This window comes from Lipotes vexillifer, unplaced genomic scaffold (assembly GCF_000442215.2).
Source record: "Lipotes vexillifer unplaced genomic scaffold, Lipotes_vexillifer_v1.1 scaffold29, whole genome shotgun sequence".
NCBI lineage: Eukaryota > Metazoa > Chordata > Mammalia > Artiodactyla > Lipotidae > Lipotes > Lipotes vexillifer.
In genome coordinates, this window is record NW_006776904.1 from 460,327 (window position 1) to 487,544 (window position 27,218).

Genomic DNA, 27,218 nt, shown 5'->3' on the forward strand with positions numbered 1-27,218 from the left:
CTTTGAAGCGCCTTCTCGGGGTCGAAGTCACGCATTAAGCAGTTCCAGGCTAAGCCACACACTAGTACACAGAGGTACCGCTGCTCCCCGAAGCGGGGTTAACGGCTGTTCCCCAGAGCCGACTCCAGCGATTCGGGACCGGCTGCTGGTTTGCATTTCCTTCCCTCACCACTCGCGGTCGCTCTTGATTTGAGGGCTTCTAGGAGTGCGGGTAAAGCTCTTTTAACAGTTTTGCTTTTCTTACCAACTCTGCGACATAGGTAATTATCCACATTCCACAGACGAGAAAACTAGGTAATTTGAGTATTGGGCATTCTGTTTCAATCTCACGGCTAATACGCAGCAGGGATTTGACCAAGTCCGACACTAAAGCCAGCCTTATATCCTCACCCCCAACATTTTAGCATGAAGAACTTTACAACATACAGAATAAATTTTACTACCCCATCACCGCGGCCTTATATCCACTACTTGGATTCTATCATTAACATTTAATTATACGTATTCGATTAATTAAATACATTTTCATCTGTCCATCTATCCGTCAATTCGCCGTATTTCCAAGCGAATACCCAAAGACTTTTACCCAAACCAGAAGGACCTCAGCGATAGGCCTGGATTAGGCTCTGGAAGGGGAGGTGTTATCCGCCTCAGTGATGCTAAAAGCCTAAAAGCCGCAGCACCGAGCCTGCTTATATTGGCTTTGCTTAAAGCTTGTGAAATTACAGAAATCTGAAAATTATTGTCAATTATACAAGGGGATGGTCATTTCCAAACAGGATTTTAAAAAATCATAAAGGCTAGAGAAAACTTCCATTTTAAAGATAAAGTCCAACGCTTGCTTCCGTGTTTTATATTCTAAATGAAGTTGTGGCCAAGATTCATTGTCGGCGTGGTGGGACTCTCAACGCACACTGACTTCCTAGAAGATAATTTCTCGGACCTCCTGAATGGGAGAAGGATACGAAGGAAACATAAAGAGGAGACTTTTTTTTTTTTTCTGAAAAAAAACAACCACCAGAAAGACCTGAGGCTCAGTTACAGGAAAACCTGAGAGGCCTACGAGTGCGACGTGGGTGGGGGAGGGGGGCGACTAGTCCTCGGGTAGGCCCAGGGGCTGCGCACATAGCCAGGTCCGAGTCCGCCGGTCCCGGGCCCTGAGGCTTAGGCCCCGGGGGGGGCCGTCGGTCCGGGACTCGGCGTCCTGGGTGAGAGCGGGAGCCCAGGGCCGCCAGGCGAGGGCCTGTGGGAGGATGACGAGGATTCACGGCTCCGACCCGCCCTCCTCGCGCAGCCTCTGGCTGAGCTGAGCCGCAGTAAGCCGCGCCCGCTCCTCCAGCCCCGCCGCCGGGGAGGGGTTTCCCGGGACGAGCCGGCCCCTTTCATCCAGGAAGTAAAAGCGACGTCGGGGTCAATGAAAAGAAACGAGAGACCTGGGCGGGGGAAAGGAAGGCGGGCGAGGAGGAAGGAGCGCTGGGGCGTGGAAGGGAGCAGCGGGGCGGTGGGAGCGCGAGCGGGAGGCCGGCAGCGGTCCCGACTTTGCCGCCGCCGCCGCCGCCGGGGCTCACCCGGGGATGTCTCAAGGCCCCCAAGCACCACGCGGCGGCCGCCGTCCCGGCCTTTGAGGGCCGCCACGTCCCGGCAGCGCGCGCGGGCTGAGGGCTGCTCTGTGCCGGCTGGGGGCGCCCGGGGAGGGGCCCGGGCGGGCCGGGAGGGGCTGCCCAGGCCCCGCGTTTCGCCCTTCACCGCGGCCGGCGCCGGGCCAGGAGGATGCGCGGCGCCGGGCTCTGAAGCATGGAGGGAGCTCTGTACAAGTGGACCAACTATCTCACGGGTATGAGGGCTCGGCTGACCGGGGTGGGGGTGGGGGCGGCGGAGAGGCTGCGGAGAAGGCGGGTAAGGGGCTCCTCCTCCCTCCGCCAGGCCGGCGGGGACCTTCACAGCGAATCGGCTCTGTCTGGTTCCCGGGCTTAATCGCTCTCCCTGCCCCTTGTAAGTGCCCATTTGGCCTCTGCAGGGGACAGTTAGAGGCTGCGCACCATCCTGAGGGTGGGAAGTGCACCTGACCATTTCTTTGCCCGTGTAATAATACTTCTGTTTTCTGCTGTAGCTTCCGGAACCATTCCTAGTCACTCTACATGTGTTGCTGCAGTCTCTGCCTTTACTCACACTTAATTCAGCATTTTGTTGATAACTGAGTTGTTGGGGCATAGGACTGTAACGGGCCCTTTAAAATCAAGATTTCGTTTTAGGAAATCTTTTCACTGTTTCTTTTAATTTTCCTTAGCAACACGGTTTATTTTAAAAGTTCTTTTCGTTGAAGTTGTTCAAGCATAGCAAGCAAGATTTTGGAAGCTGTTCCCAGATTATATTCTCTTAGGGGTTGATTGTCAATGAGTTATCCTTATGTTTTGGTATTCAGGTAAGTGTGTGAGAAATTGTGGAAGAAAGTGCAAGACACAGAAGGTGGAGCAGGCAAGTCAGTTTCACTCATGAAGTTGGTTGAAAGGAAGAACACCAAAGAACTAGGTGTTTCTGTAGAAATGAGAGACCAGCAGGGAAGGGCCCTTTTCCATGACAACAACAGTCTGGCTTATTAAAAGAGCCTTAAATCTGAGTTGTAGTCCCATCTCTGCCATCAGCTAACAGTAAGAACAAGTCACTTTTTCTCTCAAAATCTGTCTCATAGGGCAGGGGTGATCAGCTAGTTTATCCTGAACTTTATCTTCCAACTCCAGAATTCTGTGATCTCACCAAATTAGAGGAAGGGGAGTGGATTTAAAGTAAGATAAAATAGCAAACAGATTTCTTGGTTTAGTGTAATAGGTCAATCTTGATTTGCTGCCCACTTGTTCACTCTGCCAAAAGTATTGAACCCCTTAGTAATTGTATCAGACATTCAACTTGTGTCCATCTGACGTTGTGCAAAATTTGCACATAAACACAAAGACATAAGCACTGAGCTACAATTGTCTCTGTTTTTTTGATTAGTTGGAATGTTAAAGACAGATTTATAGCAGCGAATGCTTTAACATTTATGATACATGGATGTTTTGTTTGCATTAAAATGTCAAACACTTTATTTCTGTAACTGGTATGTTTTAACAGGAAACATTTAGAAAACGAGGCAAATTTTTTTTATTAGGCATTTTCACATGGGCTGTTGTGAGAACAGTTATACTGTTTAGTTTAACTTGGAGGTGGTAGTTACTCTGCTTTGAGATGCAGATGATCATCTCATTGCAAACATTCTAAGCGCGCAGTGGCTTGGGAGGTCATGTGAAGATCTTATGCATAGCCCAGAGCAATGGGTGATTACTAAGATGAGTCAAAATTTATTCCTGGAGCTAAATGTGGTCTTAGTGGCCCTCTTTCTCATCTCCTGTCGCTGAGCACCAGCTGGTTGAGCTTTTAACGTTGTGTACTTAAGGTTTTAATCTTTGCAGAGCATTTAAGTTAACTGCTAGTATGCAGTGTAGAAGCTTGATGAAATGAAATCTTTTGGTTGGAAGAATTCTATTTTTAAAATTTAAATTTGGCTCAGTGGCATGCTGATTATTACTTTTAGTTCATCTTAGGTCAGAAGGATGAATAGCTGTTCATACTAAGTGATCTTTAAGGAACCTTCCAGTTTGATGACAGTGTGCTTTAAGAATCCTTTGTAGAGAGTAAGAATTTCAGTAACATTTGGTAGTTTGAGATAAAAAAGAATGTGTGTTTTTTTTTTTTTTTTTTCCTTGCGTTATGCGGGCCTCTCACTGTTGTGGCCTCTCCCATTTGCGGAGCACAGGCTCCGGACGCGCAGGCTCAGTGGCCATGGCTCACGGGCCCAGCCGCTCCGCGGCATGTGGGATCTTCCCGAAACGGGGCACGAACCCGCGTCTTCTGCATCGGCAGGCGGACTCTCAAGCACTGCGCCACCAGGGAAGCCCAGAATGTGTGTTTTGAAAAGGTATTAGAAAAAGGAATACCTATGAATTTTTTTCACAGATATAGCCCTTATATATATGTGTGAATCAATTAGAGATTGTTTTATTAAATATTTCTTCAAAGAGGTATGTAGAGATCATTAACAGTCTTAGTTAGATTAATATACTTAACTATAGTCACTTTGCAAGTTGGTACAAATTCTAAATGAATCATTTTGCTCAGTATTTATTTTAAAGAGATATTGAATCACAATAATGCAGGCTTACAAAATCACAATTTGTCCTGTAGGCACACTAGACTGGGGGTAGAGGAGTGTATTTTCACCATAACCTTTTTATAATTTGTTTGCCAAGGTGAATTAATGTTTGGAAAGATACCATCCTCATCATTTCTATGCATGCCCAGTACATTATGGATATACTGGATATACTGCGTATCTGTACTCCTATGGGTAACAGGCAGTATCTTAGTTTTCTGTAATCATTCATTCATTCAATCACTTGAGAATTACATTTTTTTTTAGTACCTGTTGTGTGCCAAGCACCTTTCCCAGGTTTTGGGAATTCAGTGATGAACAAGATAAAGTTCATGTACCAGAAGAACTTACCTTCTAATTTGCTAGACCTCATTAAGGACTATAGAGTTTCATAAAAAGAATTTTCCAAGCCTCTGAAACTTGGTTTTGGATATCCATCCCTCTGAACTGTATCATCACATTCCCTGCTGTTAATCTTTTTATGATGACTCAGCATTGTCATTTCAAAAGTGTTATAGGTAAAGCCTTTTGGGGAGGTAAATCCTGGGTCTATATCAGGATGTAAGAATGATTCCCCTATCTGTCGCTGTCTTGGTACTGTTTGGCCCAGAAAAACTGAACTGATTAATATAGCAGACAGTGTCTAAAGTGACCAGGCTGAATGGTGATTTAACAGTCACAGAAAGAACAAGGGCAGTCGCACTGCCTCCAGCATGGTCACCATGTTATTAGTCAGTGAACTGTTGTAAATTAGTGGCATGCTTGATAAGATTTCAGGGAACACTGAGTTTGGCTTGCAAGAGTGGGAGTTGAGCTTCAAGGAAAGACATCATCACCCCCAGCTTCGCATTAGAGCCAAGTCTGTGATAGTTGTGTGCTGTAGTCATTGAGTCAATGCTAATTAAATGAATGATTTCAGTTTCTAGCATTTCTGCCTGAGCTGTGCAACAGCAGGGCAAGGAGAGAGGAGTGGTGGCTCCATGCTCTCACCACAGGGTATGCAACTTCTGTGTGAGAGACTGTAATTCATTCAGCACTCACTGTGTGCAGGGAGTTGGCTTAGGCAGAGTATTTTATAGGAGAGAGGAAAGCCACATTGCAGAATTAGAGGGTGAGGTGGCACTTGAGAGGTCTTCTTGTTCAATTCACTCATTTTGGAGACTGGGAATTTTTGATATTTAATGGGATGAAAGACTCGTCTCAGGTTATTCAACCTGGGACAAAGAATGATAACAAAACTAGGGCTAGAATCCATGTCTTCTGTTGCTTTTTCCATTATGTTATAACCTGACTCTGTTTCCCTTAGAAAAAAGGGGAGATTGTTTTTGGGCTATTTTCTGTGCGTAGGGCTATTTTTGAAGATGGGTCTGATGGGTTGTTAATGAGAAGGTTGTAAGCCAGAATAAAGGTATTATTCCCCATATTTATTCTGATCTAGAGGTTTCTCCAGAAATCTCTTCCAGCAAGATGGAGATTGATGCAAGAGTATTTTGGGCAGATCTTGGCAATTAAAAATTTCATTGTCAGAATGTTATTTTAGAGCCAAGAAATGACATGGATGGTAAATTTTGTAATCATAGTTTTCTGTGTGATTAAAGTACTTTTTTATTGATGTTTTGTTATTTATGATCTTTGTAGGTTGGCAGCCTCGTTGGTTTGTTTTAGATAATGGAATCCTGTCCTACTATGATTCACAAGATGATGTTTGCAAAGGGAGCAAAGGAAGTATAAAGATGGCAGTTTGTGAAATTAAAGGTAAGTGAATACATGGAATTAGATGAATTTGTAGTTAGGTAAGTAAAGGGTTCTTCAGCATACTGCAAAAAGAGGAGAAAAGCATTTCTAACCAGGAAGGGATCTTCTAATGCCATTTATCTCCTTAGCGTTCAGAAGTGGCACTTAGCATTGTTAGGCACAATTTTTGATATTTCTCCCTCTATAAATATACTTTGAATTGAAATTCGAAGTACTAGTGCTAGTCTTCCAATGTGGACTTGAAAAAGCAATTTCTTGTGGATGCCACTTTAGTGTCCATGCTGAGTCTACAAGTGTTTTCTTTCATTTTCATTGAAGCGTGTTGTAAAGATTGGAAGCTGAACTCTAAAGATGATGAGGCCAGCGCAGGTTTTTGATAAAGTATGAACTCAGAGTCATAAACTCTGGTTCTTTGCTGAATTGGAAGTAAGCTCTTCTGGGTAATATAGATGTTTTTTCCTTTCTTTTTCTTCTTCTTTTTTTAATGATCTTGAGAGTTTCAAGGAGTACTGGTCAGGAATACTGTAGGAAGCTCCTCTATCAGAATTTGGTGTTTTTCCCATGATTAGACTGGGGTTATGGGTTTTAGGGAGGAAGATCACATCAGGAGTACATGCTGTCAACATGATATACCATTTTTTTTTCCAATGTATAATTTCCATTTTAATATCTTTTTTTGGAGAGGATGGTTTTTCTTCAGTCTATAAGGACTTAGTCTTTACATGGACTTTGGTGGAGGTCATGGGGCAGCTTCCGCAGGTCTAAACTGGGGTGGGAGTGTTTGGTCCGTCTGGGATGAGGTTCACGGGAATGATTCCTGACTATCTTGCTCTGACTGGCACAACTCACGCAGTAATGTAGTTTTGATGTAAGTACAGGTGGGGAAGCACATAGGAATCGAAGACACTTATTTCCGAAATGTCCCCGATGGCTGCGGCCTCTACTGTGTTAATTAATGACCTTAATGGTGTCTTTGGGCACGCATTGGGCGAAGTTGGTGCAGTGAATAGGCTGCACGTGGCCATGGCCCTTTTTTGGCATAACTGTTGTTCCTTCTTTTCTTTGTCATCTTGGAAGTGAGGACCCGAGAGAGCTGACATACCACTCTTGACATTAACCTTGACCACCTGTCTGAGGTAGTGTCTGTCAGATTTCTCTACTGTAAAGTTACCTTCCCCACTCCTTTTCCATACTGTGCTTTTTCAAAAGGGGAGAAAAAAAGCAGTAAGTCATGCTGTAATATTCATGAAGGAAGGTTTCCTGGACCATTGATTCATTTGTGTGTGTGGTTGGGATATGTGGGGTGCAACTAGGTAGGAGAAATCAGACAAAGTGGTAATGAAAAGTATTGAATTCTTCAAAGAGAATTGAAGGAAAAAACAAAGCACTAGAGAAGGGTGTGTTAAACCCTACAGGGGGTCATGGCTACATAAGATATAGAAACGCTTCAGCATTGTTACTTGCATATTCCCTGAACTATATGAGTTGTAATTTTGTTTTATTTTTATAAATTACACAAGAAAAGCACATTCAAAGCATGAATTTTTATTTTTTAAAAAAATTATGGGAGGGCTTCCCTGGTGGCGCAGTGGTTGAGAGTCCGCCTGCCAATGCAGGGGACATGGGTTCGAGCCCTGGTCTGGGAAGATCCCACATGCCACGGAGCAGCTAGGCCCGTGAGCCACAACTACTGAGCCTGCGCGTCTGGAGCCTGTGCTCCGCAACGGGAGAGGCCGCGATAGTGAGAGGCCCGCGCACCGCGATGAAGAGTGGCCCCCACTTGCCACAACTAGAGAAAGCCCTCGCACAGAGACGAAGACCCAACACAGCAAAAATAAATAAATAAAATTAAAAAAATTAAAATTAAAAAAAAAAAATTATGGGAACTTTCCTGGCCATCCAGTGGTTAAGACTCTGTGATCCCACTGCATGGGGCACACAGGGTTTGGTACTTGGTTGGGATAAGATCCCACATGCCATGCACTGCGGGCAAAAAAAAAAAAAAGATATAAAAAAAAAAATGATGGTTTTATCTCATCTTATTCTTCATATTTGATTCCAAATGAGATTCTGACTCTTGTCAGAAATCAAACTACATTCAAAGTTCAAAGATTTGACAACCTTGAGGATATTTAAAAGACTATTAGTGGCAGAATTCTTAAAGGCAACTCTAGCACTTTTTCAAACCATGGCAGCATTTTTGTTGTCTTTGTTATTTGTTTAAAGAATAAGATACAGAAATGGGCACAAATCTTCAATATTCAGCCTTAAGAATGCTTACAAAGTGAATACACTTGTGTAATCACCACCCAGATCAAGAATTAGAATATTATCAGCATTCTAGATGCTGGGATAGTAATCATGTTACCTCAGCCACTAATCTCTCTAAAAGGTTACCATTAATCTGATTTTTATCACCATATTTAAGTATTGCCTGCTTTTGAACATTATATAAATGGAATAAATCAATGTTTTCTTTTGTGTCTGGCTTAACATATTTGTGAAATTCATCTATGTCGTGCTTTGTAACAGTTCACCATTCTTACTGATGTGTCGTAATATATTTATTGTGTGATTGTCCCACAGTTTGGCTCTCCATTCTAGTATTGATGGGTGTTTGTTTGTTTTTTCCATTTTGTTTCCATTTTGGGACTATAATAAATAAAGCTGCCATAAACATTCTCATATATTTATTTTGTTGAACATATGTATGCGTTTCTGTTCAGTATATATCTAGAACTGGAGTGGAATTGCTAAGGGATACATTGAATATTCATACATTCAGCTTTAACAGATATTAAAGGAAATACTATTCTTGACTTTTGTTAAAACAGTAAGGCACAAAGAAGCAGACTTACAGATGTAGCGAACAAGCTAGCAGTTACCAGTGGGGAGAGGGGAGGGAGGAGGAGCAAGATAGAGGTAAAAGCTTTAGAGGCACAAGCTACCGCGTATAAAATAAATAAGCTGCAAGGATGTATTGTACAGCACAGGGAGTGTAGGCAATATTTTATAATAACTATAAGTAGAGTATAGTCTATAAAAATTTATAATCATTATGATGTACAGCTGAAACTAGTATAATGTTGTAAATCAACTATACCTCAATTAAAAAAAATTATTTAAAAAACCCAGTAAGGCAGACTTTACTCAGGTCTGTTGGAATAGGTATAGGAGCTACTGCAATGGAGTTTTGCAGTAGGGGAGAGAAATTGGGCTCAACTCTGAATACAACAAGGAAAAGTGGGAGTTTATAGCCAAGGAACAGAGTGGCAGGGGGCGGGATAGGGGAATCAGTGGATGGAAAATTACAAGGATGAAATTTCAGAGATAAAGGGGGATTCTGATTAAACAGACCTAACAGGATTCTTATTGGAGGCAGGTCAGGGTGATCAGATATTATTACCTGGGGGTGGTGGGAAGTGGAATTTGGTCAGATAAGGAGGGTGATCAGATATTGAGGGTGGGGGATTCTGGCTAAACTGACTTAGCAGGATGTTTGCTAAAAGTGGACTCTACTAGGACAGAGCTGGAAGCCCCAGATTGGGCCTAGTCAAGCAGAGGGTTCAGAAGAGCCCAACAAGTTTGATCAAGGAGAGACTTTTTGTCTCAGATAATGCCAAACTGTTTACCAAAGTAATTGTACCAATTTGTTTTTCAACTAGTATGAGAGTTTCAGTTGCTTTTCATCCTCACCAAAGCTTACTATTAGCAATTTGAAGATTTTGAATTCTTCTAGTGCTATCTCATGGTGGTTTTTTTTTTTTTTTAAACACTAAATGGATTGAATCACTGTTAAATTTATTTATTTATTTATTTTTGGCTGCGTGGGATCTTCATTGCTGTGCGCGGGCTTTCTCTAGTTGCGGCAAGCGGGGGCTACTCTTTGTTGTGGTGTGCGGGCTTCTCATTGCGGTGGCTTCTCTTGTTGCGGAGCACGGGCTCTAGGCACGCGGGCTTCAGTAGTTGTGACTGGTGGGCTCTAGAGCGCAGGCTCAGTAGTTGTGGCACACGGGCTTAGTTGCTCCTCGGCATGTGGGATCTTCCTGGATCAGGGCTCGAACCCATGTCCCCTGCATTGGCAGGCAGATTCTTAACCACTGCGCCACCAGGGAGATACCTCTCATGGTGGTTTAAACTTGCATTTTTTTCAATAACTAATGATGTTGAGTATTTTTTCAGATATTAATTAGGCATTTGAACATCCTCTTCTTTTGAAGTCCCTTTTCAAGTCTTTGGCCCAATTTCTAAACTGAGCTGTCTTTCACATTGATTTGTAGGAGTTCTTCGTATAGTCTGAATGAGTTTTCGTATTGCAGATAATTCTCCTGATCTGTAGTTTGTGTTTTCATTCCGTTAATGGTATCTTTTGACGAACAGAAGTTTTTAATTTCAGTAATACCCAATTTGTCAAAAATTTTTTTAATTAGAACTTTTTATGTCCTATTTAAGAAATCTTCTTGAAGGTTTATTATTTTACCTTTTATATTTAGGTCTATTTTAGGTTGGTGGTTGACGTAAAATTCATTTTTATATATGGTGTCAGGTAGGAGTCAAGATTCCAGTTGACTGAGCACCATTTATTGAAAAGAGCAACCTTTCACCCATTGCACTGTAAGGTCATCACAAAGCAAGTGACCATGTATGTGTGGGTTTTTTGGGGACTGTCTTTTGTTCATGGGCCTGTTTTTCTATCCTTGTGTCAATATCACACTATCTTGATTTCTTTAACTTTATACTTCTTAGTATCTGATAGCCTAACTCTTCTCACTTTGTTCTTTTTCAGCATTGTCTTGGCTAATATTGGCCCTTTGCATTTCCTTATACGTTTTAGCATCTGCTTATAAATTTCCACAAATACCTGCTGGAATTTTGATTGGCGTTACATTGAATCTGTACTTCAGTTTGGGGAGAAGTGTATTCTTGACAAGAGTCTTCTGATCCATTAGCATGATATATTCCTGTATTTAATTAGGTCTTTGATTTCTCTTAGTAATGTTTTGCAGTTTTGCATGTAGAGGTCTTAATTTATTTTTTCCTAGGAGCTTGATGTTTTGGGAGCATTGTTCTTAAGTTTGTTGCCTTCTCAGGTAACTACTTTGGAGGGGAACCCTTGACTGACACATAAATTCTGGTATTTTTAAAAATGAAACTAAATCTTATTGTAGTTTCATTTTGTAGCAACATCTTTGGAAATTAGAGCATTGTTTTCTTTTAAGGTAGCTATTGGCGCTTTCACTAATATTAGCAAGTAGCAAAAAAGAGTTACTGCTGGAGCTTTGGGATTTCAGTAGTTTTATCCTAGCCAAAATTTTTTTGCACCCATCATTGATTGTTGCATGGTCATATATTTTACAATCTGTATCCAAGAATGGTCTATATGAGTAGAATAATAAGATAACAAAGTTTTTGTGGCACTTATTTGCCATAGTACACTGAGCATCTGGTCAGTGTTTTCAGTAATTAATCATCTAAATTAGGGCTTCTGCCAGACACTCTGGGCCCCTCATAATTTGGCTCCACTCAGCTTGTTTATTCATGAATATATCATTACTTTGTAATCCAACACAAGGCTCTATTTAGGCCTGACTCCTGATATCCTCAGTACATATTGTGTTTAGTTCCTTATCTAGGCCTTTTCTTGTGCTGTTGTTCTCTTAACCAAGTTCTGCTGTCGTCAGATCCTTCTTCCTGAAGACGTTTTAACTTCCTGCCTCTTCTTACCTTTCATTATAATCACACATGAAGTCTCTGTACCAAAGAGTTCAACATTTAGGTGTTTTATTTTTAGTGTATCGGTTTGTTTCCTGGATAAAATTGTTCCCTCTGTTAGAGCAAAGACACCTTTCTTCTCTTCTGTCTTCCCCTCTACCAGCACTGCTCTGAGCAGAGTAAATATTTGTTGATTAATGACAATGTAACACAAATTAATCTTACAACAAAGATTTAGGATTGGCTCAGCATACAATATGGTTAGCTCTCTTGTCAGAGATCCAGGATTGGCGTGTGTGTAGGAGAGGAAGAGGAGGGTGGAGGGGAAGAGGAGATTTTCAAAACACTTGTGCTTTCCAGGTGGTTATGAGATGCTCATTAGTTGTGGACTGTTGTTCTGATGGAAGGTTACCTTAGTTACCATTTATTGCACTTTATGCCAGGCACTATCCTAGGCTTGGGTGGGGGGTGGGCGGTGTACAAAAACACAAACGGCTTTCAAAGAAATTAGTAAAAAAGAGTGTGATAAGTGTGACAGGGGTACTGGTGGCCCCAGGGGAGGGAGTTCTTAGATATCACTTTTCAGTAGTTAATTTGTTGTTGTTTTCTGTTCACATGCTACCACCACTTTGACACCACTGCCAGCCTGGGTATATGCGAGAATGGTGGCTTGGAGGGTGCCCCTGCATAGCCCCTTAAGGAGGTGGCACTGCCTGACTCTTGAATCAGAGTTTGTTGTTTTAGATCTGAAACATCTAATACTGTGTAAGTGATGATTTGATTCTCCACAAATTACTTGAGTTCGTGACTATATTTCCCCTTTGTTTATCATCTAGTCCATTCAGCAGACAACACAAGAATGGAACTAATCATTCCAGGAGAGCAGCATTTCTACATGAAGGCAGTGAATGCAGCTGAAAGACAAAGGTGGCTGGTTGCTTTGGGGAGCTCCAAAGCCTGTTTGTCTGATACTAGGACTAAAAAAGAAAAAGGTAACTATAAACTTTTCCTTTGTGGTGAGAATATTTTCTTAAACATAAATGTAAATTGTCATATTCACTTATAGTAATTTATCCCAAAGAAATAATCAGAAATGTAGAAGATCTATGTACATAGATGTTCATTATAGTGAAAAAATTTATAAACATTGCCAAGGTTTAAATTTAGGGGAATGGTTCAGTAAACTATATAGTGCTTTCATAGGCTGATATATTATGTAGCCAGTAAAATGTTTACAAGGAATTTTAATGATAGGAGAAAATGCCCAAAGTTAAGTGATAATTGAAAAAAGCAGGATTCAAAATTACATAGCCACTCCTTGGCCAGCTCAGGATAGATATGTAAGAATCGGTCAGGTTGTTACCTTTGGAAAGGGAATTTGTGGGAGAGACTCACTTTTCACTTTATACCCTTTGACCATACCTTTTGACTTTACCAGCTACAGATATTGCCCGTTCAAAAGCAAAGCAAGGGACTTTCCTGTTGGTCCAGTGGTTAGGACTCGGCGCTTTCACTGCCGTGGCCCTGGGTTCAATCCTTGGTCGGGGAACTAAGATCCCACAAGCTACGCATCCGTGGCCAAAAAGAAAAAAAAAAGAGCCAAGCAAATAATTTATGGTATTAGTTCAATTATATGCAGATATAATGTGAAAATAATAACAGTATGGTAGTGAGATTGCAGTTTTTTTCCCTATATATTTTTGATTTTCAAAAATTTTCACTGAGAATGTATTACTTTTATAATTAAAAAACAGTAGAAGTTATTTAAATTAGTGAAAACAGCTAAATTATGGGTTATTGAAAAATGAGGGCTAAGGATTGAATTTATAAAAGTTTTCAAATATGTGAAAGAACATCATGGATAGAATATGGTTAAAGGTAGGATAAGAAGGAATGAGGACTTCCTTGGTGGTCCAGTGGTTAAGACTTCGCCTTCCAGTGCCGGGGGTGCGGGTTCCATCCCTGGTTGGGGAGCTAAGATCCCACGTGCCTTCGCGACCAGAAAACAAAAAAACAGAAACAATATTGTAACAAATTCAATAAAGACTTTAAAAATGGTCCACACCGGGAAAAAAAAAAAAAGAGGGAATGAATAATCACAATAGTCAAAAGGTAGAAACAACCCAAATGTTTATAGACAGATGAATGGATAAACATAGTATGGTATATACATAAAATGGTATTCAGCCTTATTATAAAGGAAGGAAATTCTGACAGATGCTACAATGATGAATCTTGAATATGTGCTAAGTGAAATAAGCCAGTCACAAAAGGACAAATATTGTATTATTCCACTTATGTGGGGTACCTAGAGTCGTCAAATTCATAGAGACAGAAAGTCGAATGGTGATTTCTAGGGGTTAAGGGAGGGGGAAAAGGAGAGTTAGTGTTTAATGTGTATAGAGTTTCAGTTGGGGAAGATGAAAAAGTTCTGGAGATGGATGGTTGTACAGTAATGTGAATGTACTTAATGCCATTGAACTGTATACTTAAAAATGGTTAAAATAGTACATTTTGTTTTATATATATATATATATATATATATATATATATATATATATTGCTACAGTTAAAAAGAGGGGATGGACTTAAACTTGGGTAAAAATTAATTTAGGTTAGATTAAATGGGCAGATAGAGCTGCTTTGGTCTACTCTGGCTAGAGGGGCTTCATGACTAGTACCACAAAGCAGTGCCACTGGCTCAAGGAATATGGAGAAGCACCAGGATCTACTGTGTATACTTTTTTCCTTCCTCTGCTGCTTACACATCTAGTTTAGAAGGTATTGGTAAGTGAGTGGCTGAGATTATGGCTGGATGTTTAGTCTGTCTGGATATATTAAAGAAAGGAACATAGGCTCTTAATTTAAAAAAATTCTTAAACCAATATTATGTGAAAATGAAGCTGTGAAAGGAACAGAAGAAAATAAATGAATGTTTATATAGAGCAGTTGTAACTACATAAAAGTTAAAAACTTCTGTTTACCCAAATACAATAAAGAAAACTGAAAGAAAGCTGACAGATCTTGAAACGTATTTGCAGTATTTTGGAGGCATGAAAGATTGCTATCTTTAATGCATAAGAACTTTTATAAATTTATCAATTTATATATTACTAAGAGAAAAACCAAACATTAGAACTGGAAAAATGTGTAAAGGACAAGAAAAGCCAGTTCACAAAAAAAGAAATACAAGTGCTTATCAAATTAAAGATGACTAATGGAATGGAAATATCCTGTATAAGGCATTCATTGTCATCAGCCTGTCTCTGGAAATTAATCTACCTAAACTTCATGTCAGACATATGACAGCCAGTTTTTTCCTATCTAAAGAGAAGATGTTTCTTCAGGGAAAACCTTATATTCTATTTCCAAGGTCTCACCCCTCTTAAGCTACAGGTCATATCTATTGCCTTACTTTTTAATGATTCCATTTTGTTCTTTTGCCTCTGAAGTATGAAAATAGTCTAATTGAATGTTTGCATATGTTCCTTTCAGAAATAAGTGAAACCAGTGAATCTCTGAAAACCAAAATGTCTGAGCTTCGCCTCTACTGTGACCTCCTAATGAAGCAAGTTCATACGATCCAAGAATTTGTTCACCATGATGAGAATCGTTCATCTCCCAGCATAGAGGTATATCCAAGATGATCCTTTCATGTCTGGTTATGCTTTGCAGCATATGCTGGGTGAGCTTCTTACATAAGATTACAGAGAAGCATTTTCAAAATGAGTTATTCTCAGCTATTCAGACCTCTTCGTACTATAGACTATCTGGAAGTTTGTAGGATCTTTTACACTATGTCTGTATAACCAGAGTAAAGCAGCAAGCAGCACATTTGTCCAAGGAATCAAGGCCTGTCTTTGCAGCCAATTGATTATTTGGTGGTTGGGGTAGGAAAGAAGCATTACCAGCTTTGTTCTCCAGAATAACTGCATGAGTTCATTGGACAGGTGCTGCTCTCTTTTGTAATTAGGTCCTAGCTTAACTACTGTGGGTTAATAATTTAGCTTTATAAACTAACAAAAAAAGAATCATTCTCAGAGCAGTGATGTAGGAATCAAAATTCAGATTTGCAGAACCTGGCTATGAAATAGGCTCATTCTTTCTGGTGAAGTAGGACCAGTGAGCCTTACTGCTCTCTGGGTGAAAGGTCAGCCTGGTTCCCAGTCCCCTTTTGCCTAACTTGGGAGAAGTGGGAAAAGAAATCTTCCTACTTTTCCTGTGGCCTTCTCCTACTAGGGAGGAATCTTAGGTGAGGTAGGTTGCCTTTAGATGCAAGTACATTAAACCCTAAGGCACTTGCTGTTTCACCACAGGCTCTCTGCAGGCAGGTGCCCTTACATCTGCTCCATTGGCTCAGGGACAGTGTCGGGGACCCAATCTTGTTCTGTCCTTCCACTCTGCCATTTTTGGTGTGTTGTTTTTTTCTCCTCGTGCCCTAGCCTTCAAGGTGACTACAGGTTCGCACAGAAGCAGGAGGCAGTGGGGTAGCCAGGGTGGAGAGAGACCATCTCAGTTTGCTGTCCTTTGCTTTTATCAGGGAATGAAAATCCCAGAAACCCTAGCAGACTTCTCATTATCTTTTTAGTCTGGGTCCATGAAAACTAGGAAAAATGAGTATTTGACAAAGGGTCATGGAATAGACATGACTGGCTCAGACCAGTCTCTATTCATCCCCCAGGAGCAAGGTGCTGTCCCAAAAAGAACTTGGAGTTTTTATTCTACCAAGGAAGAAATGGGAGAATGTGCGTGGGGTAGACATGAATTCTACCTGGCACTCAGACATGAATTCTACCTGGCACTCAGTAACCCTCATGGTGTTCCACTGCTGTGATTACCTTTGGAATTCTGATAGTTAGAAACTTACAGTCTAGGTTAGGTTTATTTAAGATAAATTTTTGTACACAGTTTTTCAATATGATACTTGGTTTAAATGCAAGAGTTATTTTTTTTCTTGGAATCTAATTTCATACATTGTTTACCTGAGAGATAGATAATTCTTATTCATGCATTGCTTTAATTTTCTAAGGTAATGCATTTTAAACAGATTTGAGCATAACCTAGTAAGGTATCCATTGAAGGTAATGTTTCATTACTTGATCGTAGGTGGTGCATGAATCCACATAGTTGTGTGTGAGTCTGTTCAACTTTTTGCATGTAATTTTTCAGAACATGAATGAAGCCTCTTCTCTACTTAGTGCCACGTGTAATACATTCATCACAACGCTTGAGGAATGTGTGAAGATAGCGAATGCCAAGTTTAAACCTGAGATGTTTCAGCTGTGCCATCCGGATCCCTTAGTTTCTCCTGTGTCACCTTCTCCTGTTCAAATGGTTGGAATTTCTGGTTTTTGTTCCAGTGATACTGCGTGTGGTTTTGTTTTTGTGTTTATTTTTAAGGCTGGAAACTGGCAGTAGGAGGGAAATAGTCAACAGTTTAAATTTTTATTTTTTTTTTAACATCTTTATTGGAGTATAATTGCTTTACAATGGTGTGTTAGTTTCTGCTTTATAACAGAGTGAGTCAGTTATACATATATATATGTTCCCATCTCTCTTCCCTCTTTGTCTCCCTCCCTCCCCCCCTCCCTATCCCACCCCTCCAGACAGCCACAAAGAACCGAGCCGGTCTCCCTGTGCCATGCGGCTGCTTCCCACTGGCTATCTACCTTATGTTTGTTAGTATATATATGTCCATGTCTCTCTCTCGCCCTAACACACCTCACCCTTCTCCCTCCCCGTATCCTCAAGTCTGTTCTCCAGTAGGTCTCTGTCTTTATTCCTGTTTTACCCCTAGGTTCTTCATAACATTTTTGTTTTCTTAAATTCCATATATATGTGTTAGCATACGGTATTTGGCCTTCTCTTTCTGACTTACTTCACTCGGTATGACAGACTCTAGATCTATCCACCTCATTACAAATAGCTCAATTTCGTTTCTTTTTATGGCTGAGTAATATTCCATTGTATATATGTGCCACATCTTCTTTATCCATTCATCCGACGACGGGCACTTAGGTTGTTTCCATCTCCGGGCTATTGTAACAGTTAAAATTTTTTTTTTACTGTATTCAGATTCTGTATGGGAGCCTCTCAGCTGATGGGCTCAACATGAGCCAAGGTCCTGATCCCCTCCCCTTGGAAGGGCTATGCCATTTACCCCAGTGTGTCAGAAAAAGATTATAGTACTCTGTGGGTGCTGTGACATGAAAAGGTTGGGTAACACTCTTCTATTTGGTAAAAACACCACTATGGGGTGACGATTTACTCACAAGGGGATAAAATTAAGTATATCTTTAGAGGAGCTGTAAGGGATTCGAAACAACATGTTACAGGGGAAACAGTATTTTATAGTCAGCATTTGGATTTGAACCTTCCAAGTAGGCAAGTTACTTAATCTCTCTGGACTTCATTTTTTTCATCTGTAAATTACAGTGTTTTTTACATCAGAGGTAGATGTAACCTGTTTAATGTTAGGTCCTTAACATTAGGTTCTTATCTTCTGATTACTCTGAACAGGGAGTACTCTTTTTGCCAAGGGTGATGGATTCATTGTGCTTTTCAAGGTAATAAACTTGCCCTAGCATGCTGTGGGGAACTTGGAGGTGAGCTGAGGTTTGATGAAACCTTACATGTTTTTCATCAGACTATTTTCGTGAGCTCTTTTGTGGAATGAAGAATGCCGCCTGGCTCTTACTTTAGCAATTACCTGCAGACCTATTTGTTGGCAGAAATAATAGGGTACAACTTATTCTGAGGTTCTCTTAACCACCACAGCAAATTTGGTCATATGAGAATTAGTAAAGATTATTACCTAAATTTATTTAGATCATTATTTTCCTAAAGTGTTTAAAAAATATTTTTTTTATTTGCTTGCTGCGCAACTGAGTCTTAGTTGTGGCTCACCGGCTCCTTAGTTGCAACACATGGGCTCCTTAGTTGCAGCCTGCGAACTCTTAGTTGCGACATGCGTGTGGGATCTAGTTCCCTGACCAGGGATTGAACCTGGCCCCCCTGCGTTGCGAGCGTGGAGTATTAACCACCGCGCCACTAGGGAAGTCTCTAGATCATTGATTTCTAAATAATTTATGATGGACCAACAGCGTCCTCTGAGATAGGTATACCATGAAAATGAGTTTTATGGCCAGATTAGTTTGGGAAGTTCTAGATTAACTTAAACAAATTGGGTTTCGCTGATGTAGGACTTCTTAGAACTTCTTTTATGCTAAAGTGTATTATGAATCTCTGAGGAGAGGTGGTGTGTAGTGTTTCTTAAATTTATTTGATGATTGAACCCTTTTGTTTATTTTTTAATAACTCAGAGGACTGTGTTGTTTAGTAGAGCACAGTTTGACAATGTTGCTTTTTAGAACAATTTTAGATTTATTGTGGACTGCTAAATAACATGTATAGTTGAACAAAAAGTCCTAATCTTTTGAGATGGATGTATAGTGCTATGTTCCTGAGCTTGATATACAAGGGGTACACTGTATTTTTTTTAAGGTGGACTTTCTGGAATCAAATATAATGAAAACACCTCAAACCTACCTAATTTCTTCATTGAACTTCTGAGGAGAATGCCTTCTGTTATAAATGTTCTATAGTCCAGAGAGGTCATATGTGTATTTTATGTATAAGAAGCTATAATAACTGTCTCTTTTAAACTAAAACTTTTTATCAGTAGAAACATTACAAGAAATCCAATAAGTTAATCTAGGAAATACTGGTTAGAGGCCACTTATTTTTCCTCACTGTGCCGTTTTACTTCATACATAAGGCAAAAATTTTGGCTTACGGTAAATAGTTCTGGAGACACATAGCATGGAAAGTAAGGTCAGACCTTACTTTCCTCAGAGGAAATCTTTTTCTTTCTTTTTCTTTAACGACATGAGTAAATGAAAAAGCTGAAAAATTTGAGAATTCCAAAATTAACTTGATCTTTATAACTTCTTTATATGGTTATCTCGTGTCCCTCTTTAAATTAACTTGCACTCAGTTATATTTCAAATCATCATAGAAGTTTAAACAATTGTCATTTTGATCCACAGATAATTGTAGTGGGGGTGTTGCTACGTGAGTAATCCTAAAGGAAGTGATTTCTGTTAAAGGAGATGTTAATGTCCAGTTGCATCTTTATTTTAATCATATTAGATATCCTTGGACTACAAATTGGATGGGTCATAATTGTTCTCATTTCAACTGGGATTTCTCAGAGCAACTGTAGAAGGCATTTACGTAACATAACTGTTAGACTTGGACTCACTTGTAAGACTCTTGAGCCCCTGTATATAAAGCAACCATCGTTAGCCTTTGATATAAATGTTGCTTTTTTTGCTACTTTGCTAAGCATTGAAATAATCTGCTTGGCTGCCTCTGTTTTTTTGGTGGAGTAGTTAGATCTAAATTATGTTTCGTATTTGTCATATTTATTAATACTCTGCTGACTCAGATTTTATTTATTTTATTTACATTTTAAGTGTATGTTTTTAGAAACCTATTTGAGGCTTAGGGTTCCTCTTCTGAGTTCTTAAAAGACTTGAATTATTAATGCTGTTTTCCATGAAAACCACACTTTAGAACATCTGTGTAATAGCTACCTGAATAATGAATGGTAAGGAGAAGCTCTCCCCTTAAAAAAAAGAGAGAGACATTTATTAGATTATTTTCTTTTCTGGCTTGCTGGATACTCCTTTTCATCACAAATAGTGTGATTTTGGGGGGACTTGTTAAGTATACTGTTTTTTATATCTTTATACAAACACATGTATTATATATATATTATGAAATTCAGTTTTTAATATTGAGAAAACAATCCAGCATGTTTTTGTATGTGTTGAGAAAGATTTCAGTTAATAATTATTAGGGAGAAAGCTTGATATTGTGCTAATAATGTTACTTGGGTCTGTAAAAAATAAATTTTTTGGCCAGCCATCTTTTTCTTTGAGTAATTTATGTTAATTATGATAATAATAATATATTAGAGCTGTCTTATTCTACTTGATATATGAATTATGCTTATTTTCTTTTTAAATTTCTAGATGAAGCGTTCTGTCAGCCACCCTGGTTCTTGCAGTTCAGAGAGGTAAAATAACCGTTTCTTCTGACCAAGTTCTCTCAAAATTATACCTACTTAGGGAACTTCTTTGGGTCTTTAACATAAAGTGGAATGTAAACTCTGTATGGGCAAAGTCTGGTTCTGATTTGCTCAGCATTATTTCTCTTAGTGCTTAGTATAGGGTCTGGCCCCAGTAGGTAGTAGGTAAAGAAAAAAAATGAGTGAATAAATTAGTCAGCAAGGTAAGCACCTTGCCAGCTATCATACTTTTTTAGATGTAAATTATATCCAACGATGGTTAATAGAAATCCATTTTTGATGTATTGAGGCTCCAAGCTTAGGCTTATTTTATTACAGTTTTTTATAGCATCATATATTCATGCTGAGCTGCTCTTATAATAGGAGCTAAGGTGTTACTGAAAAGAGAGAAAAACTATTGATATTTTAAAGTATGTAGTCATATCAACACATTTAAAAAATTTACGTTCTAGATCTTGCCAATATCCCAGGCTATTTATCTTGGTAGGTAACATTCTTTTAAGTTGCTATGGTTGTCTTATTATGGTTGTCTTTGGAAAATGATGGAATTATAGTGACATTAGCATTTATTTCTCTACATTAATATAGGGGTAGGGGAAAAAACAGGTTATTGTAGGATTATATGAAATCACATGTGTGAAACTTTAGAAAATTGTAAAGCACCATAGAATTAATCTTTCATTCAGTAAACATCTATTGAGTGCCTACCAAAAGAAAAAATAGTGCTAACTGAACCCGCTTATTATTTTGTCACTTTATTTTTCCCTCTGATGGTTATGTAATTGATTGAACTATTATGTGCTGAGAGGAGTCCAGTGATGTGTATATCTAATCCTATCAGGGAATGAAGAGTTTCATCAACTGAATTTTCCAGAAAAATAAAAGCTTGATTCCTTTAACAAACTTTTATCTTTATGACAGAATTTTTTGACCTGTATTTTATCCTTTCTACCTTATTAAATAAGATATAATAAGAATTTTTAAACTTTTTTTTTTTTGATGAATCAAAGTTGTCATTAAGAACAGTAATGTTGGGCTGTCATCCAGTGGTAGTTGAGGTGCTGTTGAGTGGTGGTGATTTGCTTCTGTGTTGAATTTTTTAGGTTGATTTTTCTAGTTTCCTGGTTTTCCAGACTAATTTTTTAAAACTAGTTTTCCTAGGCTCCATTTGCCGTCTTTATCCGCTCTTGTTGCTCTCAGTGAGTTGGCTCCTAGCATGCTCCCACACTGCTTGCCCATCCCATTCGCTCTGCTGTTTTAGATTGGCTATGGATGATGCTAGATGCATGCACTTGTGAAATCCATAACTTTTAGTTTGTAAACACTTGTTAACCATCTAGCTGGACCTTCCTCTATAAAGGAAATAACTTCTTCATTGTACCTCTTTTCCTTTTAATTTGGCTCAGGCTGTATTCCCCAGCTTACCAACTAGATTCTAAATGATTTGACTTGTTTGTGGCCTGACCTCTGAAGGAGTAGAATGTTGCTAAAATAGAACTTTGGGTATTAAAATAGTTCTTCTTTCATTTAAAGAGAAGTCATTGAAAACTGCAGTTGAGGCTGTTTTCATTTGTTTAAGTCCTTAAAATTTAATGCTTTTTATTTAACTTGCAGGAGTAGCCACTCTATAAAAGAAACAGTGTCTACACTTCACCGACTCTCCCAGCGGCGCCGAAGAACCTACTCAGATACAGACTCTTATAATGATGTTCCTCTTGAAGACCCAGATAGTAAGTTAGAAGGGCTGTGTCTCTCCCTTTGGCCTATTCAGCAAAATTGGTGTGGGGCTCTGTAATTGTTGAAATGAAGGATACTGGCAGTGAACACTGTACTTTGCCCGTGAATTCAGAGCTAAGCAACTAGCACGCAATCAACAGAAGCTCATATATCCTCTTACAGTCACCTTTTTTATTAGGAAGTACTAAGTATCTCTTTGTAAGTACCATATCTTAGATTTATATATGTAATTTCAAAATCTTTTACTCCCACTGCATTTTAGTAATCTCTTAGTAATTTATATTCCCATTGTGTTTGCATTTAAAAAACATGTTAGAAGAAAGCATAAATTGTAGGTAGGATTCTAGGGGAAAATAAAGGCAAGTTCTAAGTTCAAAGAAAAAAAATCAGCATTGTTACTTAAAGAATTTGAAATGGCCAAGGACAATAATTTTTTCTGGTGGTGGTGATGAATTATAATAACATTTATTCCTGTACCTTTTTCTTCCTTATTATTAAAGAGTCAGCATACTGTGATTGAATACTTTAGGAAAGGTTTTGTGATTTATGTTAAAATTTAATTATTTTTCTCTTCAGAGAAAAAGCTTTGAAAGTCAGTTAGAATATCTACTTCGACAGTAGTGACCATGATTTTCAGTGACTGCAAATATGGTATTATTATTACAGCTCCATTAATAGACTTTTGCTTTTCAGAGTCTTTACTATTGCCCCTGAAACCTGTGGGATAGAAATTACATACAGTTCTCAATTAAGCAACAGATTGTGTTCCAAGAGTTTATAAGTCAGCTGTTTGGAACAAGATTTTATTTCCCTTATGGAAATGACATGGTGAATGGTGCTTACATTCTTTAGATGGCTTAGAAGAGCCTGGCTAATTTATAGTGTGGCTGAAATGGGACTAAACAATGGTGTTGGATTTCTAGTATTTGAAAATATTGAAAACATTGTATAAAATAGAGTTGCTTTACTTAACCAGAGTGTTAAACAGGTTTAATTAGAGGAGAAATGTAAAGTTCATGAAAATGGTTGAGATTCTAAAGGGGACTGCTGATCATTTTCAGAGTTTTAGAAGTTGATGGCTTTTTTTTTTTTTTTTTTTTTTGGCCCAGCTGCTCTGCGGCATGTGGGATCTTCCCAGACTGGGGCACGAACCCGTGTCCCCTGCATCGACAGGCCCCACTGCACCACCAGGGAAGCCTGGCATTTTTTTTAAAATAAATTTATTTATTTATATTTGGCTGTGTTGGGTCTTTGGTGCTGTGTGTGGGCTTTCTTTAGTTGCGGCGAGCAGGGTCTACTCTTCGTTGCGGTGCATGGGCTTCTCATTGCAGTGGCTTCTCGTTGTGGAGCACAGGCTCTAGGTGCCTGGGCTTCAGTAGTTGTGGCACGTGGGCTCACTAGTTGTGGCTCATGGGCTCTAGAGCACAGGCTCAGTAGGTGTGGTGTACAAGCTTAGTTGCTCCGCAGCATGTGGGATCTTCCCGGACCAGGGCTCAGACCCGTGTCCCCTGCATTGGAAGGAGGATTCTTAACCACTGTGCCACCAGGGAAGCCTGCATTTTTTTTTTTTTTAATGCCCATTTTTCTTACAGAACTAATCTATTTATTGATATGGAACACTATGCTCATTATCATTTTGAATATAAGTTGGGGCAATGAGTAAAGAAATGAAAGAAGGAAAAGGATTGAGTGTCGGAAGGGGTTGGGAGAAAGAAACTTTCCTGGGCCAATTTACTAGATCTTGGAAGTGATAAGAAAAAGAGGAAAATGGTTAAAGAGCTTAAGTATGGGAAAAAATGTCACCTGGGGCAGGTAACATGCATTCCGATTTACCTTGCTCTTCCTGCCTTTTATACATGACCCTTTTCATCCAGAGCTTATGAAAGAGTTCTATTCTGCCTTGTACTTTTCTTTAGATGCCATTTCTTTTTTTAAATTTTGTGGCTGTGTTGGGTCTTCGTTGCTGCACACAGGCTTTCTCTAGTTGCGGTGAGTGGGGGCTACTCTTCGTTGTGGTGCGGGGGCTTCTCATTGCGGTGGTTTCTCTTGTGGAGCGTGGGCTCTAGGCGCGTGGGCTCAGTAGTTGCAGCACACGGGCTCAGTAGTTGCGGCACCAGGCCCTAGAGTGCGTGAGCTTCAGTAGTTGTGGCGCACAGGCTCAGTAGTTGTGGCTTGCGGGCTTAGTTGCTCTGCGGCATGTGGGATCTTCCTGGACCAGGGCTCAAACCCGTGTCCCCTGCATTGGCAGGTGGATCCTTAACCACTGCACCACCAGGGAAGTCCTGCCATTTCTTTTTTTTAAGGGTGTCATTTTCATTGGTTATAGCTAAATTAATTCTTTTAAAGCCAGCTATTTTCCTTAGCTCTCCTCTCTTTTAGGCACTCTGGTTCTGATTTTTTTTTTTTTTGCCCGTAATCAATACTTTATTGAAAAACTGACACCAAAATAGGAGAGCGCTGTTGTATACCTTACAAAATTAAAAATAATTACATTATCTTGGTAGATTAACTGGAATTATTGAACTGATAAGGCTTTCTGTGATAGAACACAAATTCAGGAAGTTGTGTGGATCATTAGTGTTGCTTTCTTCTAAATGAACACCCTTCTGTGAGTCTGGCCTTTCCTCCTGTCGGCTGGCACAACACGGTTGAACAACCTACACAAAGCACCACTGTCTGAGCATGGCTGTAAACCGTGGTAATCTTGTAGCAGCCTGGACATTTTACATTTATAAAATAAGAATTTGGACTTTGAACCAGCCGTTTCTTTCTATGTTTTTTCTTTTCCTCTTCCAAGGAAGGATGCAGTAAATCTCTACCCAAAGGCACGTTGATCCTTTCGCAAGCCTAGCCCGTGCAGATCTCTAAGGAGACACCCCTCGCGAGCCTGGTTCTGAATTTTTTTTTTTTTTTTTGCTGTATGCGGGCCTCTCACTGTTGTGGCCTCTCCCGTTGCGGTCCGGACCTGCAGGCTCAGCGGCCGTAGCTCATGGGCCCAGCTGCTCCGCGGCATGTGGGATCTTCCCAGACCAGGGCACCAACCCGTGTCCCCTGCATCGGCAGGCGGACTCTCAACCACTGCGCCACCAGGGAAGCCCTGGTTCTGAATTTTTGAAAACTGTTTTTATAAGATCTAAGTGTAAATATTCCACTTAACACCCCCTAATTTAGCTGTTAAGGAGGGTAACAAAATTAGTTACACACACCCACACCCATACATGCATTAATGTTTATATACATAGGCATTAATATTTTTGCACATACATATATCTCACTTCTCTAGAACTTTTTAAAATTGGCAAGTGTAGGGTAGGTCAGAGTTTTATCCTTAGATTTCCTTCTGTTTATACTAAAGTTTAGTGTCCCAGTTAGTTGACAAAGCAGAGACTGAATTAGTGCTCTTTCTTAGAAAGTATGTTTTGCAAATTAGCAATCTTAGTTGAAAGTCTTTATTGCAGCATATTCTTTTTCTTGAGATATGCAGCTGCTTCTACTTTTATTAACTAGATTTTTTTAAATTATAAAAGTAATAAGTGTTCATGCTAAATTAAAAAAATATGTACATGTGAAAGTGAATAGGACCATGCCAATGTGTTTGATGTGCTCACTTGGCAGCTGCAGTGATAGTTTCGTGAGCTGCATCCCAAATGGAGATATGAGAACTTTCACTGTGACATACCTTGTCAGCTTTCCTCAGAAAGTCTTGTGATGCTTTGCTGTATACCTAAAACTAACACAACATTGTAAATCAACTATACTCCAATAAAATTAAAATACTAAAAAAAAAAAGAAAGAAAAAGAAAGTCTTGTGATGAAAAGAGCAAGACCTGAATTAGTTCCAGTTCTGTTACCAATTGTTTGATTCTTGGGTTAGGCCTGTAATCTTTTTTGGGATTTGGTTTCTTTGCCTAGAAAATGAGAAGGATACCAACAGCATTAAAACGATCAGGTTGGAAAAGCGATAGATAAGAAAGACTAAATTCAATTCAGCAAATACTTATTGGCTGCTCAGGTGTGCCAACCTTGGTTCTAGCAATGAACAAAACAAGTATCTCTCCTTCAGATAGTTTCATAATTTCTCAAGAACTCTGAAGTTTCTCCTTACAACTGCCAATACTAGAAAAGTTACATTTTTACTCTTAAACAAACGATCAAAAAGTTAGCAGGAAGCTAAAGGAATTTCATGTCCCTGAATAGGAAATATTCTTTCATGGAGGACTGGAGTTAATATTGATAGGATGTTTAACCTTTTAATCAATTTCTTAATAGGACCTGTTCACTGTTCCAGAAATACACTTAATGGAGATTTGGCATCAGCAACCATTCCTGAAGAAAGCAGACTTATGGCCAAAAAAAAATCTGAACCGGAAGATCCTCTTCCATCCTTCTCTTCCTGAGGAAACGGAAGTGTCCAACTTCCTCTAAGTATTGCTATGCAAAAGCTGCTGTAATTAAACTATGTTATAGGGAGTAATTTTTCCCTTAGGATTTCTCTGCACTTTATAGAATATTGTAAAACAAGCAAACAAAAAACAACCCACATACCTTTGAAGTGTATTTTATCTTTATATAGTTTATTTGCAAGAGTATTTTCCTAATAACTTCACAGTATGAATGTGCATCTTTTTTTTTTTTTGAACAAATGATGGTGTAACATTTTGACATCTGTAAGGACAAATGTAGATATTTTTCTAAAATACTGTGAGGGACTGACATCTTAGTCAGTGTGTATTG

At 39.4% G+C, this 27,218-nt stretch overlaps 1 protein-coding gene and 2 pseudogenes across 1 annotated transcript; 1 reads left to right on the plus strand and 2 right to left on the minus strand.

Annotated features, from left to right (window-relative positions):
• The first annotated feature begins 1,775 nt into the window (after positions 1–1,775).
• Positions 1,776–26,919, plus strand: PLEKHA3 (pleckstrin homology domain containing A3). The gene is made up of 8 exons (XM_007450726.1): positions 1,776–1,834; positions 5,825–5,941; positions 12,490–12,645; positions 15,149–15,285; positions 16,823–16,987; positions 20,692–20,735; positions 22,362–22,477; positions 26,754–26,919. Exons 1-8 carry the CDS (start codon positions 1,795–1,797, stop codon positions 26,879–26,881), a joined length of 903 nt encoding a protein of 300 aa, XP_007450788.1. The 5' UTR covers positions 1,776–1,794; the 3' UTR covers positions 26,882–26,919.
• Positions 6,660–7,010, minus strand: LOC103072920 (40S ribosomal protein S26 pseudogene; annotated as a pseudogene).
• LOC103073197 (40S ribosomal protein S27-like pseudogene) lies at positions 25,059–26,421 on the minus strand (annotated as a pseudogene).
• Positions 26,920–27,218: the final 299 nt, after the last annotated feature.

Bases quoted from the DNA above. Each gene is read 5' to 3' on its own strand.
- PLEKHA3 (XM_007450726.1), top strand. From the start codon at position 1,795: ATGGAGGGAGCTCTGTACAAGTGGACCAACTATCTCACGG. The intron at 15,286-16,822 runs GTATATCCAAGA...GTAATTTTTCAG, and splicing joins GTTCATCTCCCAGCATAGAG to AACATGAATGAAGCCTCTTC. The intron at 20,736-22,361 runs GTAAAATAACCG...TTTAACTTGCAG, and splicing joins GGTTCTTGCAGTTCAGAGAG to GAGTAGCCACTCTATAAAAG.